Genomic DNA, 16,565 nt, shown 5'->3' with positions numbered 1-16,565 from the left:
CCCTTGTTGTCAATGCCTGTTCTTTCCTCGTGATTTCTGTCTCTCTTTTTTGCCTCTTCCCTGTTCTTTCCTCGTACCCCCCACCCGACTCATGCCAGTCCCAGCCACAACAAACTGCCTTGCGTGTACACGTACACATGCCCGCCGTAGCGTGTAAATAAGATGCTGTTTTCTGCGTCGACGGGCGTGCCAGCCATTCTCTCGTCGCCTGTTTTTGTCTGCCGCCCAGAATGTAAGTCTTATGTGTGGCTTACTTCCTCTTGGCCTGTCTCTTGGCCTGCTCTTTCCACCAGCCACCAGGGCCCCCTGCTGGGGCCAGCCCAAAAGGAAAGAGCGACCTGAGTGTCTGAGGGCCTGGCCCAAAAGCGACCCAGAAAAGAGTGGTCCGGCAGGCGCAGAAAAGATGGAGCCAGGAAAAAGTCCTCATCTGCTCATGTCCACTTCGGTCGCTCTTGCCTTCTGGCAGCCCCCCTCCACCTGGCCAAAAAAACGCGTACACACAAACGCTTTTTGGTGGAGATGTCCGCACTGTTACAGTGCTAAATTAAAGATTTCTTGCACTGAAAGACTGCTAGAACATTTTGTGTGTACGCCTTTTTTTGTCCAGGGGGAGCCCCCCTCCCCCATCGGCCTCGGACCCACAATTTCCTGCAATCTCGCTGCACTACTGTGTATGTACGATGTACGAGAAAGGGCAGTCGCGCCCAAGCAGCGCAAGTCCCCCCTGCCCTTTTCGTCGTCCCCTGGCGCCGCCCACACCCCCTTCCTTGTTTGTACCTGGCCGTGTCTCCCCTTTTTCCTTTCGCCCTTTTGCCTTTCGCCTTCTTTCTGCCTCTTCTCTCTCTTCTCTCTCTTCTCTTCCTCCCTTCTCCTTCTTTCTTCACGCCTCACCGTCGCTTGTTCTTTTTTGGTCCGCCGCCTCTTTACGGCTGTCCGTCCATTCCTTACGTCTCCTTAAAAGACCTCACCTCCCACACCCCCCGGGCCCTGTCTCGTCCTCCCTTCCTTTCCCCTTGTCTGGAAATACTCCGTGCACGCCTTTCATTTCGTTTTCAATCCCAATCTTTTTCCTTCCATCGCGAAGTTCGTTCCTTTTCGTTGCTTTTCAGCAAACGACCACACTCCTTTTTTTGTGTTTTCTACAAACGTACAGCACCAACGCTCTCTTGGAAAGCCAGCTCTTTCCAGCCACCCACTCTCCTTGACAATCGACGCATATATTCTATATCGCGACAAGATAGCAATCACCAGTTCTGGCCAACTTGGATACCGAAAGCAGACATCACAAAACTCTTGCAAAGAACACGACTGTTACGACAACCCAATACGATCCTTACATTGAGATTTAAGCTTTAAGCAGCACACACAAAAACATCCGCACAATGCGCTTCACAAACGCCCTCCTCCTCGCCGCCATCGGCGTCTCCGCCCACCCGTCGGGCCACGCTCACCTGCACCGCGCCGTCCACGAGCAGCACCAGGCCGAGAAGCGTGACGTCCTCGTCCACGCCACCATTGACGGCAAGGTCGTCTCCTGGACCCAGGGCGGCTCGCCCTTCAAGGCCGCCCACAAGCCCACCGATGCCGCCGCCGTCGTGAACACCCCGACCACCACGTCGACCCCTGCTGCTGCCGCCACGCCCAGCACCAAGGCCCCCAGCTCGGCCAAGGCCGCTGCCTCGCCGTCCGCGGCTGCCTCGCCCGCCGCTTCGTCCGCGCCGTCGTCCTCCGACTCGTCCTCGGGCGCCTCCGGCAGCGGCATCTCGACCTACGAGGCCTTTGGCTCCTGCGCCAGCTCCAAGGCCCGCAAGACCAAGAAGCGCGCCACCGCCGCCAATATCGCCTACGCCGGCAACACCGGCTGCAACGGCTACGGCTCCAACGTGAAGCTGGTCCAGTCCAGCATTGCCGACCAGTACACCTACGTCGTCAAGGCCGTCAACAGCGCCAGCTCCACCATGCAGTGCCAGGTCTGGAACAAGATTGGCCCCGACGGCGGCATCAACGGCTTCTTCATCAACAACCAGGCCCTGACCTTCACCATCCCTGCCGGCGCCTCGCAGCACGTCGTCTTCGACGCCAACACCCAGGGCGGCATGTGCTGCCAGGAGGGCTCCGTGTCCCTGACCGAGGCCGGCGAGTTCCTCTGCCCCTGGCTCGAGTATGACTTTGGCGACGCCGCCAACAACGGCTGGTCCGGCTTTGACGCCTCCGCGCTCGTCGCTGGTTCCGTCGGCGGTCCCTTTGGCGCCCTCAAGGCCTGCACTGCCGACGGCGCGACCTGCTCCACCCTCAACGCCGGCGGCGGCGGCACCAACGCCTACCTGCCCGGCGACGAGAAGCTGGACGGCATTGGCGGCAACCTGGCCCCTGGCGCCGTCTCGCTGGTTGCCACATGGTAAGCAACGACTGGGCCCGCAAGGCTCTGCCGTTGTTTTTCCATTTTCTCCTTTGTCTTCTTTCCTTTTTTTCAACGACTTTATATATACGGGGATTCATCTTTTGACCTTTTTATCTATTGATTTTTTTATGGCTTTGTATTGGGAGGTTTGACACTCTTCAACTTTCTTTTGCAAATGTTGCGCACACTTTTCTGTTTTTCACTTCTAAACTTTCGTTCAGCCGACGATGTGACACACCACTTATCCTCTTTATTCTTGCTTTTCTTGGACATACTCTCATTTTCAATTTTGTGTGCACCAGGAAATGACAAAAACAAACGATTTGGCGGGGCCATCTGATAGGGGCATTATATCCATCCTTTTTTTGTTTTGCTTTTTATCAAAAATTTGATTAACAAAAACCGAGTTTGTCGTTTTTATCGTGATTTTGGCCGTGACTTTGACGACTACAACCGTGACTGGACCAACAGCCACACGTCTACAGATGAAACGTTTCTATTATTGGCCTTGCTTGAAACAGGCCATCTGTGCGCGGTACGAAGGGGCAACCAACACTCCCTTTTCTCTTCACCAACAGCATACGATGTACACAAGAACGCGCAACCTTGCTTTTGCTTGCCGGCACGTCTCTAACAATACACGTCCCTCGCCCACGACTGGCCAGACACTAATGCAGGAGAAAACAACAAACTTACACTCGATCTTCGATCTTGTTCGCCGCGTCCGTGGCGTCCTAACAAAACGTGTTGGTTTTGTACAGAGTATGTCTCCAAATATACAGAGACGGCCCACCAGACCAGTACAAAAAATGGAGAAAGGCTGCATCCAAAAAAACAGGAAACGCAGCCGAAAACAAGGCACAAAGTCAGGTATAAGCCAGGCACAGCCCACGTCCCCCGTCCGGTCTTGGACGGTCCAGACCACTTGATCGGAGGTTGCCAACGTACATTGTACAATCAAAACGAATGCAAGCAGAACAACTTGGATATGGGACGCACACATGGGTCCGTCAACTTCACTGTATATGGCAAAGACCAAAATACGAGAACCAGCGACGACACCCAGCCACTAGGTCTCGACAGGTCTATGCGGGCTGTGAAAACGTACGGAGTAATTGCAGTAAACGGCCAGCAAACGGCCAGCAAACGGCCAGCGACAACAGCCGACGTTCTGATGACACGACAGACTGGCCGTCGGTAGCCATAGAGACGAGCCTGTCTTTGACGCCTCCAATCATCAGAGGACGCTTTTCGTTGCGTGTCTCTCCTTGCGCAATCCTCTATGGAGAGCACGGAAATAAGTTCTACAGAGTAGGAATGCGGAAAAAAGGGCGACTGGATACAAGATTGACGAGCATCGCATTCCCAATTTTGGGTATGGGTTTCTTTTAGAGTGCAAGCCATCGAAACAATGTTTCTCACAAAGAACACAGGATAGCGATCCTTTATGCCGCGACGGAAAGACTGTGGGTGATGGCCAGGATCGCTTCTGCTCTCTACGACACTCTTACCGGGCATTTCAATAACGGACAAAGGACTCTCCCTCGTCTCTCCCTCCCTCTCTCTCCCCCTCGTTGATCACTCGGCATTTTCTTGGGGAAAATGGTCTCGGCTGTCGATCGCATAATCGCAGCAGATCCAAAGAAGAATGTGATCGACACGTCCAGCATTGCAACGCATTCCGCCCTCGTTTCGAAAGTGCTGCACTAAAATAAAAACGAATAAGAAAAATACGACAAAAGGATTCGACGGCGCAAATGGCGACCGCGGCAGATGCGACACCGCATGTCGCGTCTCCGTTGAATTGACTGACGCCGGTCACGATGTCGTCGTCGCAGACCCTGAACTCCCATGTCCGCCAACGTCGACAAAATACCACGGCACTCAATTCCTCGCATGTAACGACAATTAAACTATTTCGACGTTTGCTCCTCTTCCACGTGGGTGCAGTTTTCCGACGACATTGTTATCGTCAGATGTCGTCTTATTTCCATTTTAAAATTGCGCTTTCCCCTGCCTGGTTGCAAATTAGACGTCAAAGCCACCACCCAAGACCGCCGTCGCACGACGATTTCATAAGGAGTAATTACGGCGTACTGGAATTGGCTTGGGCTGCTTCTCGTCTGCACGGTTTATTCTATCGCTTCGTCAAGTGAACAATCGTCCTCTGCACGATGTGATGCATCATTTACAGAGCAAGTTCGACATTCTCTGTAACGATGGATAGAACCCACGAATTACGAGCATTCCCGGATTTGCCGAACCGATCCTCTTCTTCTCCTTCTCCCCGTCTTCTATTGTTTGTTCGCCTATAAACTTTATCCAACCGTCCCGTTCGCAGTCTATTCCGCGTGGCATCCCGTCTTCCAAGTCCCGGTTCGATTGGTCCATTTTGCCGTGACCAGCCGTTCATTGATTCTTGATTCGGCTGAATGGCGACAGAAGGCATCATTTGTCCGCCGCAGCCAAAGAACCCCGTCCCGGTTGTGAAGCCTGGGACTATGGGCTCCCAATGCCGGAGGCGTGTCCATCGCCCCATGTTTCCCAGGAACAAAAGGGAAACAAGCCAACAACGGAACAGAGACATGTGCTTCTACTGTGTAAACGTCATGCAATATACGGTAAGCGATGCGATGGACCTCCATTTGCTGCACAAACGTATAAATAACACTGCTCGATCGCTCCTCGATCGACCGCCCCCATCTCGATGTCTATACCACACACCAAATTACCATTGTTCTCCATTGAACTGTGCTTTCAGCCCGCTGCCCTCTCGCACAATGTCACCGCAGCCTTGTCTGTGCCCTGCTCATACGTTTGTGGCATTCCGCGAGAAGCAGCCGTGCCCGCCGCCGTACTGCTTGAAGCGTGTGGCTTCGGTGACTGGTGCGCGGCCAGGCAACTGCATTTGGCCGACGGGACATGTGCGCACTGTCGGCGTCATCGTCCACCGACCTGCCTGTGTTCGCTTGGCAGCGTGGCTGGCTGTGTGATGATGTCTGGCTGCCATGGTAGTGTGGCCCAAGGCCGTCGTAGCTGCGAACGTCAGTATCCAGCGCTGGTTCGGCCCTCCTGTTCTCGATGCAACAAACTCACTCCACACTGGCTTCCCTCTTGTCACTGTTGTCATTCTGGTCACCGGCACAGCTGTCGAGGCACACGGGCCGACTGTACATTGTCGTCATGGTCGCGGCAAAGACGTCGTCCCACGACGCGGAGTCTTTGAGTGGGCTGTCCATCGTATCAGTCTGCGACGGTCACAAGTTGGATGCCGGAACAGGTTATATTTTTTTTAAAAAAAACGTTGATGGCAAGCAGACGCCGTCGTTTTTATGACCTCCTCCTTCACCATTCACTAGCTGTCCTTCATTTTGCTCTCTTGTACGACGGCACACGCAGTCAGAGGGGCCAGTCCAAAAGCCCTGTCCTTGCCAGCAAGTCACCATGGGGAATCGCCGTGCAGCAAAATGAGGTTGCGGCCGTTCGTTTGCCTTTTTTGCCCTGTTTGTTTGCAGGTTATCCATCCAGGCTGACCGCTACTCTGGGACGCTGCATCCAGCTCGTATTCCAACATCCTTTCTGTCCTACGGGGAGACGGATACACAAACACCCAGCATGCCCCAAATAGGAAGTGCTGCAAGGTCGCTGCGGTTTCTGTGTCATCTTGGAGAAATGGGGAAGAAAAGGGGCGCCGTCCACACATCTCCACGCTTGTGCAACATCGACCCGTTGACATTACAGAGATCACAGGCCACAGACCACAGACCACAGACTACAGACTACAGACCACAGAGACCATTATCTCCATGTTGTCTAAATATATCGAGACGCACAGAATATTGAGTCGCACCCAAAAATGAACAGTTCCACCTCGTCAGCTGTCTTGTGTCTTGTCTCACATCCACGTACCACCAAGAGGACGACCCTTGCTACCTGATGTACCTCTTTTCACTCAGCTGTTTATCTGTTCGTCACCCGCTCCAGTAGATCACTCTTCTGCTGCTAAAGACGCATGTCAACATCATAAACGAGACGATGCTGATGCATGCTCACGGGGGATCGTTTCCGATCAAATGCTGGCGACAGCACCACCACTGTCCATATATTCGGGATAGAATCTAGTATACTGCAAAAACAGCGTCACTTTTACGGAGTACTTCTAGAAAAAACTGGCGATGGTGAAGGTTGCGTTTACAGATGCAAAATATCGGTGGTGACGTTTCACAACATCTGATTGGTCAGAGCCCTCTAACCCATCGTATGCCAGCTGCTGCCAGCTGCCAGCTGGAGGCCATGGTCCCCTCAATTCTTATCGCTGGCGGTCCCCCACTAAATTTTCTTATCAGCAGAAAAAATTACAGATTACGTCGGGCCCGATTCACCCATTCTGAGCATTACAGTTCGAACATCACCAGATACCCATATTCGGTGTTTCCAGCCCTTGTCATTAGTTCGGTCGTGCTGTCAGATTTTGACCAATATGGCGACACCGTCCGAAAGCGCACCGGCCGATGTGCCTGCACAGACCCCGACAGAGACCCCGACAGAGACCCCCGTCGATGCTTCTGCGACGACTTCGACTTCGACTTCGACTTCGACTTCGACTTCGACTTCGACACCCTCAACCCCCGACGATGCCGCCGCCAGCAAACCCATCCACACTCTCGTCCTCGATGCCGGCCCCCTCATCAAGAACGACCCGTCCGTCAGCACCCTGCTCGCCCAGGCCGACTGCCTCGTGACGATCCCCTCCGTCCTCGAGGAAATCCGCGACCCGGCGACGCGCGCCCGCGTCACCACGACCCTGCTTCCGTTCCTGACGCTGCGCACGCCCAAGCCGGCGAGCGTCAAGTTTGTGAGCGACTTTGCGCGCAAGACGGGCGACCTGGAGGTGCTGAGCCGGCCGGATCTGCAGCTGCTGGCGCTGACGTACGAGGTGGAGTGCGAGCGCAACGGGGGCGACTGGCGGCTGCGGTCGACGCCGACGCAAAAGGGCGTGAACGGGAAGTCGCCGGCGGCGGTGGCAGCGGCGGCGGAGGCCGAGGCCGAGGCCGAGGCCGGGGCTGCCGCGACGACAGAGGAGAAGACGACGACCGAGGCCGAGGCGCAGACGTCCGAGACAGATCTCCACGACAAGGTGGCAGAGCTGTCAATAGACGACAAGGAGGCGGACGCACCAGAGACGCCGGAAGCTACCGAGACAGCCGAGGCTGAGGAACCAGGGGAGGCCGAAGAGAATGACGAGAATGAGCAGAACGAGGACGACGATGCCGCCTCCGACGACGGCGGCGAGTGGATCACGCCGTCCAACCTCAAAAAGGTGCAGGCCAAGGACAAGCTCGGCGCGCCGACGCAGCCCATCCAGCGCCGCCTGCAGGCCGCGCTGCTGTCGTCCGACTTCGCGATGCAGAACGTCGCGCTGCGCATCAACCTCAACCTGCTGTCGCCCGCGCTCGACCGCATCACGCGCGTCAAGACGTGGGTGCTGCGCTGCCACGGCTGCTTCGCCGTCACGCGCCAGATGGACCGGCAGTTCTGCCCGCAGTGCGGCCAGGCCACGCTGACGCGCACGAGCTGCGCGACCGACGCCGCCACCGGCCAGTTCCGCCTGTTCCTCAAGAGCAACTTCCAGTACAACAAGCGCGGCAACGTCTACAGCGTCCCCAAGCCCGTGCACGGCAGCGCGAGCGGCAAGTTCTCGGCGGCCGCGCAGGGCGGCCGCGGCGGGCACAACGGCTGGGGGCGCGACCTGATCCTGTCCGCGGACCAGCAGGAGTACACGCGGCGCGTCGAGGAGCAGAAGCGGCACCGCGTGCGCGACCTGATGGACGAGGACTACCTGCCCAACATTCTGACGGGCTTCCGCAACGCCGAGTACCAGGCCAAGATGCGCGTGGGCGCCGGGCGCAACGTGAACGCCAAGAAGCGGAAGTAGGTGGTACGAAATTGCGTTTGTGGAACAAACGTTATGAAAAGCATTTGGGTTATGCGGCGTTTCTAGACTTGGGTTTCCTTTCTGTTTTCTTTGACAGTAATACGATTTATGGCTTTGATCACACAAGAGTGCATGTTCAAGTCAAAACGTTTGAATTACAACCAGAGCGCCGAAAATCATGTAGAGTAAAATACAACAGGGTGTAAACACAATAAACGCCATCCAGGTTGCCGAAACAGTCACGGCTCAGAAGGGCAAGCATCCAGTGCCCCATCGCCCGTGATATTTAATTCCACCGCATCTTCTTGTTCCGTTGCGAGTTGCGTCAGTTCGGTTGATGTCGTTCCGGTCGGGTAGAAGCGAGAGTCGACTGTTGTTGTTAGCACGGTCTCTTCTCGTCTCACCGTGTCTGTCCTCTGTCGGCCATTTCTTACTTTGTATCTTTTCACTTCTTCGACAACGTCCGCCAAGGAGAGTCCGTCGACAAGAGTGTCATCGATTACCCAAACAAGCTCGTCGAGTAGAGTGATGGACGTCGTGGTTGTCGTGCCGAGAGAATGGTGGTCGACGGAGTGGTTGTCGAGAGTGTCGAAAGAACTATCGTCGCCTCGCTCTGCTCGTCGACTCAACTGCTCGCTCGCCGTCTACTTCTCCAGCTTCAGCAGACCAAACCGCCGCTTCAGCGTCACCCGCTGGCGCGACCACTTGTCGTCGGGCGAAAACCGCGCCGGGTGGGCCGACTTTGTGACTTTGCCCTCGGCCGTCAGCTTCTTGAGCGTGTAGAGACGCTTGCCGCTGGCGTCGACGGTGCACATGAGATGCATTTTGAATGTCGGGGGAGCTGCGGGATGGGCAGTGGTTGTGGTCGGTACTGTGGTGTGGTTGTGATGGTTGGTTGGTGATGAATATTAAAGGTGGTGGTCGATGATGGACAATTTTGCTGAATTCCTGAAATTTTAAAAGTGGACCCCAGTGTGAAGTGACCAGTCAGCGTCCGACAACCGATAAGAAATGAACATTATCTTATCGACGTTGTGGGTCCATATATCCCCACTTTTTACTTACACCGTTTTGGAAGGGAACGAAGAATACGACGTATTTCGTAGATGCAGAGTTGGGACGTATGCTGTTTCTCCATGTTGGTTTTCTTGTGTTTCTTTGTGCTGGCTCTTTTAGTCCCTTTCAGTAAACCAAAATGTATAAATTAAACTATCAAGGAGTGACGAGAAATGAATCCGTCCATGTACTTTCTTCCAAAAAAAAAAATGAAAAGAGAAAAGAAGAAAAGAAAACTGCAAAGCAAGCCGTGACATAACCAAGATTATAATTCCTTCCAGTCATCCATTCCATCGTTAATGAGAGTCGTTCAAGTAGGCTAGAGTCTTTCAATTATGCCCCAAGAGAAGCAATGCAAACCAAAGGCAAGCAGATGCGGTAGTAGTGTTTCCCTTTTTTTGTAGTTTTCTCGCCTTGCTTCTTGCTCGTGTCCCCCTTTCAAAGACAACGTCTCACGCAAAGAAGCTCTTGATGCTGTTCACCCACCGGCGGTACGTGCCGTAGCTCCCGTACCCGCCCTTGGGCGGAGGGTAGTCGCCGTAGCTTGCGTAGCTGCCCTCGGGAGGATAGTCGCCATAGGACGCATAGCCGTCGGCCGTCTTCTCACCGCGCTTCTCCTTGTAGGCACCGTAGCTGCCATAGCCGCCCTTGGGCGGCGGGTAGTCGCCGTAGCTGGCGTAGCCGTCGACCTTGTTGCCCTCGTCCTTGCCGTCGCCCTTGAGGGCACCGTCGCCCTTGTAGTCGCCGTAGCTGGCGTAGCCGTCCTTGGGCGGCGGGTAATCGCCGTAGCTGGCGTAACCGTCGGCCTGCTTCTCGCCGCGCTTCTCTTTCTTGTAGGCGCCGTAGCTACCGTAGCCATCCTTGGGAGGCGGATAGTCGCCATACGAAGCATAGCCATCCTTGGGCGGCGGGTAGTCGCCGTAGGTGGCATAGCCAGCGGCCTTCTTCTCGCCGCGCTTGTCTTTCTTGTAGGAGCCGTAGCTGCCGTAGCCGTCCTTGGGAGGAGGATAATCACCATACGAAGCATAGCCGTCCTTGGGGGGCGGATAGTCGCCATAGCTGGCATAACCATCACCACGGGCAGCGACGGCGTCAGCTGGAGGGCCGCCTGCGGCAGGAGCAGGCGCGGCAGCAGGCGCGGCCAGAGAGGGGGCCGCGAGCACGGCGGCGGAGAGGAGGACGGCAGCCTTCATTGTGAGGGGGGGAGGGGGGTGAGTAGAGAGTGATTTTTTTGAGGAGGTATGAGAGATGAGGGATGGGAAGGTGGTTGGGAAGAAAGAAGGTGGAGGTGAGGATGATGAAGGGGGAAAAGGCTGGGGAAGACGGGTTTATATGGATGAGGGAGAGGTGAGGGGGGGGAGAGGGAGAGAGAAGAGAGAATAGACAAGAAAGGAAACGAGTGAGGATGAGAGAGCGAGAGGATGAGAGAGACGGAGGAGGCGGAGCAAGCGAGGTCGACTTCGCATTACTGACCCAAGACGAACAAGACCACAGCCAACGCAGCGACGGAGGATGACAACTTGACTGGGCCGGATTACCAACGAGGAAAAGGAGGACGGATGCAAAGCCGAGAAAGAGTGGTGGAGGGAACGACACGCAGATGCACCTCACATCTCACATCTCACATCCGGCTGGTCCCTCGCTGCACACCCTCCCACTGTACGCTGTACACCCCCTCGCGTCTTGGGTCTCGTTCACTAGTCTTCCAAAAACAGAACTGGGCGTCTCGAACGGGGCCGCGGCTTGCCAGACTAGGATCAAAAGGGCACACAGCATGCACTCGACAGGCCTTTGACGGAACCGCAGGACGAAGCTTTTGCTGGGGCCAACGAACGGCACCAGTGAAGAAGTGCAGGACAATGTGAAGCTGGTCCGAGACGGGCGGACAAGACACAAAGCCAACGGGAGAATTGTAAACGCACAAGCAGCAACGACCTCGCGCTGTTGGCCTGTTTCGCCAGCGGCTGCCTTCTTTGCCCCGGGTCCTGATGGCACGTTTCGTCGTCTTCCGGGGGCATTGTTGCGTTCACACTATGGATAAGTAGAATTGATGTTGATTGCTGGTGTTGGTGGTATCGATCGATTTCCAGCTATCGGTTGTTGGCGGCGAAGCGGCCGTTTGTCTATTGTCTGTTGGTTGTTGGTGCTTTATGCTGATGTCTGCAACAAGGTCATGGAATCTGATGTGCGTTGTTCGACGTTGGACATTGTGGCCGCACGGTTATAGTAGGGTCCTGCAGAAGACACGATTGGAAGCACAGCACGAGTGACAATTTCATCACTGATTTGCTACGGGATACGAGAGTCAAGTGAAGTGACATGCCTTGGTGAGAGTGTGTTGGTGGCGTGTCTTTGGAAGTGAAGCGTCTCACGTTGCTGGTCTGGAGAAGCCAGAGGCCTCCACTACAGAATACAGACGGCTTCACGGCAAAGAGCTACGCCGCAGTCCGGCGTTTGCATGGCCGATGAAGAAGAGAAGGAAGCACTAAGACGAGCAGTAGAACGGTAAAGCAGGATTGCCCGTGGCTTTGTGTGGAGTCGAGCCCTCTTTTTTGTTTATGGTTATTTCTTACTTTTGCATTTTTGATTATTTTCCTCCGTCTCCTCGTCAATACGAGACGCATGCAGGTGCTGTTCAACTGACGTCGTTTTTGCCGATCATCTTGGAATACGGCAAATCGAGGCAGAGGCGTTGATGCCAAGACTTTTCGGTTTTCTGCAAGTAAAAAATAAAAAAGAAAAGAAAAAGAAATAAATAAATAAAATAAAAAGGGCGTCGGAGAGCAGTCGGGGCAGGAGACTAGCAAAACAGAAAGACTAAAAGAACGACACGGCCATTGCAGGCGCCGGACGGGCCGTGGGGTTCCATGAGGAATAAAGAAGATTCGTAGAGTGAAGAAAAGAATTACGACATGGAATAGAAAGAGAACGTGCACTGCAATATGTTGCGTCCTCCACTCGGCTCAGCCCTGCCCCACAGCGGGCGCTACAGGAGGTCATGCCCTGCAACAGCACATGCGGAGAAGTTCAATACGAGGTGGAGTTGCAGAAACCGGGGAGTTGCCAGCAGACTCGCAGGCCGTCCAGCCGTCCAGCCGTCCAGCTCGTATTACCAAACGTTTATTTTGTGAATTCAATATTTCGTAGAGGACGCAAGCCAAGCAATGACGTTTGTTGGAGACGCCTCGGCGGTTGCTTGTGTTGTTGGATGCTCTTAACAGTTTGACCGAGAACAAGCGTCCATTGAAGTGATGCTATCGTCATATCGTCATATGGTCATATGGTCACATCGTCATATCGCCATCTTTGAGACTACCAAAGCATCGAAATGGCGACATGGCACCGTTGACTGCAGAACACAGCCCCGTTCACCTCTGTTGGACAAGAGTACTCGATGCTCGCTCTCACGTCGTCGCTCTCACGTCGTCCGTCTTGCCGGCTCTTCTCACGCCTTACGCCACAGATCGACATTGTGCATGTCTCTTTGTACCCAGTCTTTGTACTCAGTCTTTGTACTCAGTCTTTGTACTCAGTCTTTGTACTCAGTCTTTGTGCTCTCCTCTTCCTACCAGTCTTGGCAGCATCCGCCTCGTCTTTTAACGGCGAAGCATGCCTCCATGCGTTCTTTCCCATCCGTGCACAACCCGTGATCGTGGCTCGCGATGCTCTTGTCCTATGTTCAGATCGACAAGATCCTGCCTTGGTTGCATCCATGGTACCATCTCAGCTGACAAGAGACAGCCGACACGAGACACGACACGAGACACGACAAGACAAGAGACAACTGCAAGAGAAAGATACATGCATCACAAAGGCGACATCTGGCCCATGTCTTCCGAATCAACCCCGCAACTCGTATTCCCAGCCGACGAAATCAAGGAACGACGATGCATCACGGTGAGATGGCTGATGTATTGGAGAAGCGAGGATGCATGGAGAAGCTTTGCTGCAACTACGGCTCAACGACACCTGCAGCAAGCTCCTTGACTCCACAAAAGGCTAAAAGCAAACCGGCAATTGGGCCGGCGATGCACCGGCAGGGAGCCAAGAGAGGCTGTAAAGAGCAGAGACGTGGTGAGGATCCGTCGCAATGCATGTAAGCTGAGGCAAAGCGCACCGAGTGGGAGGACAGCACTCCAACACGGCTGCAGCAACGATCCTGCGATCTTGAGGAATCCGTATTGGTCGAGAAGAAGTCGCTGGGCGGTGCAGAACGAGGATCGGCGTCTCGCACCAACAGGACAACTTTCGCTTGGATGTCTCGATTCCGGTTCCGATTCCACTTGCAGGTCGTCAAGTCGTATTGTTACATCCACAGCCTCCGTAGAGCTAAATATATAGAAATAAATCAGCCAGGAAAGGTAAGAAAAGAGAAGAAAAACGAAAAAAGAAAACACCACCAAAAGGAACCGGGCTGCCTGCACGGCCAACCGACCTGATATGTGTTGCCATGTCGCCCATTCGGCACCAAAGGCGCTACAGGGCATTACAGGGCATTACAGGGCGTCCCACTAACACCGACCAAAAGGCAAGCTCAAAGGCAAAAATAGAATATTGACTCAAGACACCGAGGACTCGAACAGACGGACGACACGACGGTTCTGTCTACAGAGCAATAAACCAAAGCGGGAGGACGGTTTCTGTAATAAAGGAATAAAAAGAAAAAAGATGCCCAACAAAACATGAGTCTGTTCTGAGTCTCTCCTTTTCAGTCCCTTACTTTTATTGCTCTTCGTCTCTTCGTCTCTTCGTCTCTTCGTCTCTTCGTCTCTCCTCCCAAACTCCTATTCACATCCTGTTCAACCTCGCCTCGCGTCATTGGCATTGACCCTCTGAACTCTGACGTCCCTGCTCTCGCCGCCGCCTTGTCTATTTTCTTCTCCGCTGTCCCCTCCTTCCCTCCTCTCATCACCACAACTCCCTCACTCGTTCTGTCACCTCTCCCCGTCACCTCTCCCCGTCACCTCACCTCACCTCACCTCACCTCACCTCACTCTACCGCAATGCCCTCCGACTACCGTCCCATCCGCCACTCCGACGACGACGAGGCAGATGCCGGCGAGGCCACCCGCTTTATCGGGTCCGAGACGTCGTCCGAAGGAGGCCAGCCGCGTGACCGTCTCTCTGAAAAGCATCCCTCATCGACGTCGCCCGGCGCCGCCCGCTGGAAGCGAGCCTGCGTCGTCGTCGCCGTCTTGGGCCTGACCAACGTCGCCTCGCTCGTCGCCGGGGCCCTCGCCGGGCGCTTTTCGGCGTACGCGCCGCGCCGCCTCGACGCCCAGTGCGCCGCGCACACCACGCAGTACTCGCCCGTCCTGGACGACGTGCGCATCCAGTACGCGCCGGTGCGGTTCAACGGCTCGTTTCTGGCGGAGAGCGTGTACCGCCGGCCGGGCGCGCCCGAGGTCGACGCCGCCTGGGCCGCGCTGGGCGTCGACTACCGCGCGGGCGTGATCCCCGCGGCCGCCGGCCCGCGCAGCGGCCTGTCGCCGGACGCGCACGTGCAGCGGGCCGGCCGCTACGGCGGCGGCTACGTGGTCAACGTCGAGGGCATGCACCACCTGCACTGCCTCAACCTCGTGCGCCAGGCCCTGTGGTACAACTACGACTACTACCGGGGCCTCGGCCGCCACGCCTTCCGCAACGACGACGCCATCCTCGCCAAGCACGTCAGCCACTGCGTCGACATTTTGAGGCAGGTGCTCATGTGCAACGTCGACACGGGCGTGCTGGGCCAGGTCTGGTACGCCGACGCGGCCGGCGCGCCCGCCGCGTTCCCCGACTTCCACACCACCCACACGTGCAAAAACTACGACGCCGTGCGCCAGTGGGCCGAGCAGCTGCAGGCGCCGCCCAGCGACGCGCTGCCGCCCGACTACCTGCAGCCGGCCCGGCCGGGGTTCATTCTGCCGTCGACGCCCTAGGGGGGGGATGTACAGCGATGATGTGTTTTAGTTCTTTAGTTTAGTGAATGGCACTTGCATTACTACAATATGACAACATGATGACAACATGTCTATTCGTCTTCACATGGGCAGGTGGAACGTGTTCTTTTATGCTGTTTATTATCGGGAAGATGAACCTACCGAGTTGAGAAAGAGAGAAAGAATGAGATGGTCTACAATGGGGCAACGTGCCACGTCGCTACGTCTTACCATGGCCACGCCGTATCTACGATGAAACGCTGCAGATGCTATGCACGACGGACCTCGGTCTCGGCCTCGGCCTCGGCCTCGACAGCCTCCTTACGCTTGGCGGCTGCGCACGGCGGGCACTGCTCTGCCGACGCGTACAGCAGAAACGGCTGGAACGACACTTCGCCGCAGACCGGGCCCGGCACCTGCACCTTGTGCATGCAGTGGGCAGCGACGGCCCACGCGGCCTGGGGCAGCCTGCTGGCCTTGACCGAGTGGCCACACCCGGCATACTGGTACATCCAAAAGTAGAGGCACATTGTGAGTTCAATGGACGAGAGGTGCTTAAAGGGTTAGAGGGGACGAAAGAGCTGTCTGGGGATCCAGGAGCTCGAGAGATGAGAGAGTGTGTTGCGGGAGACGGAGATGGAGATAGATCGCGATGAAGATGACATGGACTGCGATTATATACTGCATTGTGGACTACGAGACATCGCGAGGTTGTTCATTGTCCATTGACGTGTATATTGACAGGTTTTTGAGCAGTGGTCTTGGAACAAGGTCGTTGAACAAAGGTCTTGCGCTGTGCTTTGGCGATGGGCGCTGAACAAGAGAAGACGTGGACAGACATATGATATTGCGTGGTGAATGCAGTGAACAAGCCAACGACGTTTGTACTGTACGAGGTGAAAAGGTGTAAAAGCATTGCATCGAAATGGAGTTGTTTGGCCATCTCCATTGTGTACATTACAACTTGGAGACTGTCGTGACGTACGGCAAAAAATGGATTGTATTTATGATTGTATTTATAATTGTATTTATGATTGTGTTTTATGTGTTTATGGTCTTTACGTCTCTTTAATTGCCTCTCTTGTCCATAACAACATTACGTCGTCGACCAACCCATCCAAACATGAAACAACTACTTCGTACCACACGCTTCCCAATCAAAGGCAACAAACACCCCCCCCCCCCCACCCCCATGACCGGACTTGTCTAAATCCGGCCTTTATCGTATTCCTCCGTTCCTGGTTCTGGC

At 55.0% G+C, this 16,565-nt stretch overlaps 7 protein-coding genes across 7 annotated transcripts; 4 read left to right on the top strand and 3 right to left on the bottom strand.

Moving 5' to 3' along the window:
- Window positions 1–1,382: 1,382 nt before the first annotated feature.
- Window positions 1,383–2,402, top strand: SPBR_05155 (uncharacterized protein; the record flags this gene model as incomplete). Its single annotated transcript, XM_040763432.1, has 1 exon — window positions 1,383–2,402. The coding sequence occupies one exon, from the start codon at window positions 1,383–1,385 to the stop codon at window positions 2,400–2,402; it is 1,020 nt and encodes a 339-aa protein (XP_040615159.1).
- Window positions 2,403–5,210: 2,808 nt separating this feature from the next.
- SPBR_05397 (uncharacterized protein) lies at window positions 5,211–5,640 on the bottom strand (the record flags this gene model as incomplete). The annotated part of the gene is made up of 2 exons (XM_040763674.1): window positions 5,211–5,382; window positions 5,498–5,640. The coding sequence occupies 2 exons, from the start codon at window positions 5,638–5,640 to the stop codon at window positions 5,211–5,213; spliced, it is 315 nt and encodes a 104-aa protein (XP_040615158.1).
- Window positions 5,641–6,881: 1,241 nt separating this feature from the next.
- Window positions 6,882–8,336, top strand: SPBR_04976 (RNA-binding protein NOB1; the record flags this gene model as incomplete). The annotated part of the gene is made up of 1 exon (XM_040763253.1): window positions 6,882–8,336. One exon carries the CDS (start codon window positions 6,882–6,884, stop codon window positions 8,334–8,336), a length of 1,455 nt encoding a protein of 484 aa, XP_040615157.1.
- Window positions 8,337–8,980: 644 nt separating this feature from the next.
- SPBR_05459 (H/ACA ribonucleoprotein complex subunit 3) lies at window positions 8,981–9,160 on the bottom strand (the record flags this gene model as incomplete). Its single annotated transcript, XM_040763725.1, has 1 exon — window positions 8,981–9,160. The coding sequence occupies one exon, from the start codon at window positions 9,158–9,160 to the stop codon at window positions 8,981–8,983; it is 180 nt and encodes a 59-aa protein (XP_040615156.1).
- A 684-nt stretch (window positions 9,161–9,844) lies between these two features.
- SPBR_05283 (uncharacterized protein) lies at window positions 9,845–10,585 on the bottom strand (the record flags this gene model as incomplete). Its single annotated transcript, XM_040763560.1, has 1 exon — window positions 9,845–10,585. One exon carries the CDS (start codon window positions 10,583–10,585, stop codon window positions 9,845–9,847), a length of 741 nt encoding a protein of 246 aa, XP_040615155.1.
- A 3,810-nt stretch (window positions 10,586–14,395) lies between these two features.
- Window positions 14,396–15,316, top strand: SPBR_05202 (uncharacterized protein; the record flags this gene model as incomplete). Its single annotated transcript, XM_040763479.1, has 1 exon — window positions 14,396–15,316. One exon carries the CDS (start codon window positions 14,396–14,398, stop codon window positions 15,314–15,316), a length of 921 nt encoding a protein of 306 aa, XP_040615154.1.
- A 252-nt stretch (window positions 15,317–15,568) lies between these two features.
- On the top strand, window positions 15,569–15,838 carry SPBR_05434 (uncharacterized protein; the record flags this gene model as incomplete). The annotated part of the gene is made up of 1 exon (XM_040763710.1): window positions 15,569–15,838. One exon carries the CDS (start codon window positions 15,569–15,571, stop codon window positions 15,836–15,838), a length of 270 nt encoding a protein of 89 aa, XP_040615153.1.
- Window positions 15,839–16,565: the final 727 nt, after the last annotated feature.

The sequence above is a fragment of the Sporothrix brasiliensis genome, assembly GCF_000820605.1.
Source record: "Sporothrix brasiliensis 5110 chromosome Unknown Cont21, whole genome shotgun sequence".
In the NCBI taxonomy this organism is placed as follows: domain Eukaryota; kingdom Fungi; phylum Ascomycota; class Sordariomycetes; order Ophiostomatales; family Ophiostomataceae; genus Sporothrix; species Sporothrix brasiliensis.
Note: the sequence above shows the minus strand (reverse complement) of the source record. Positions and strands in the feature narration are given on the sequence as shown.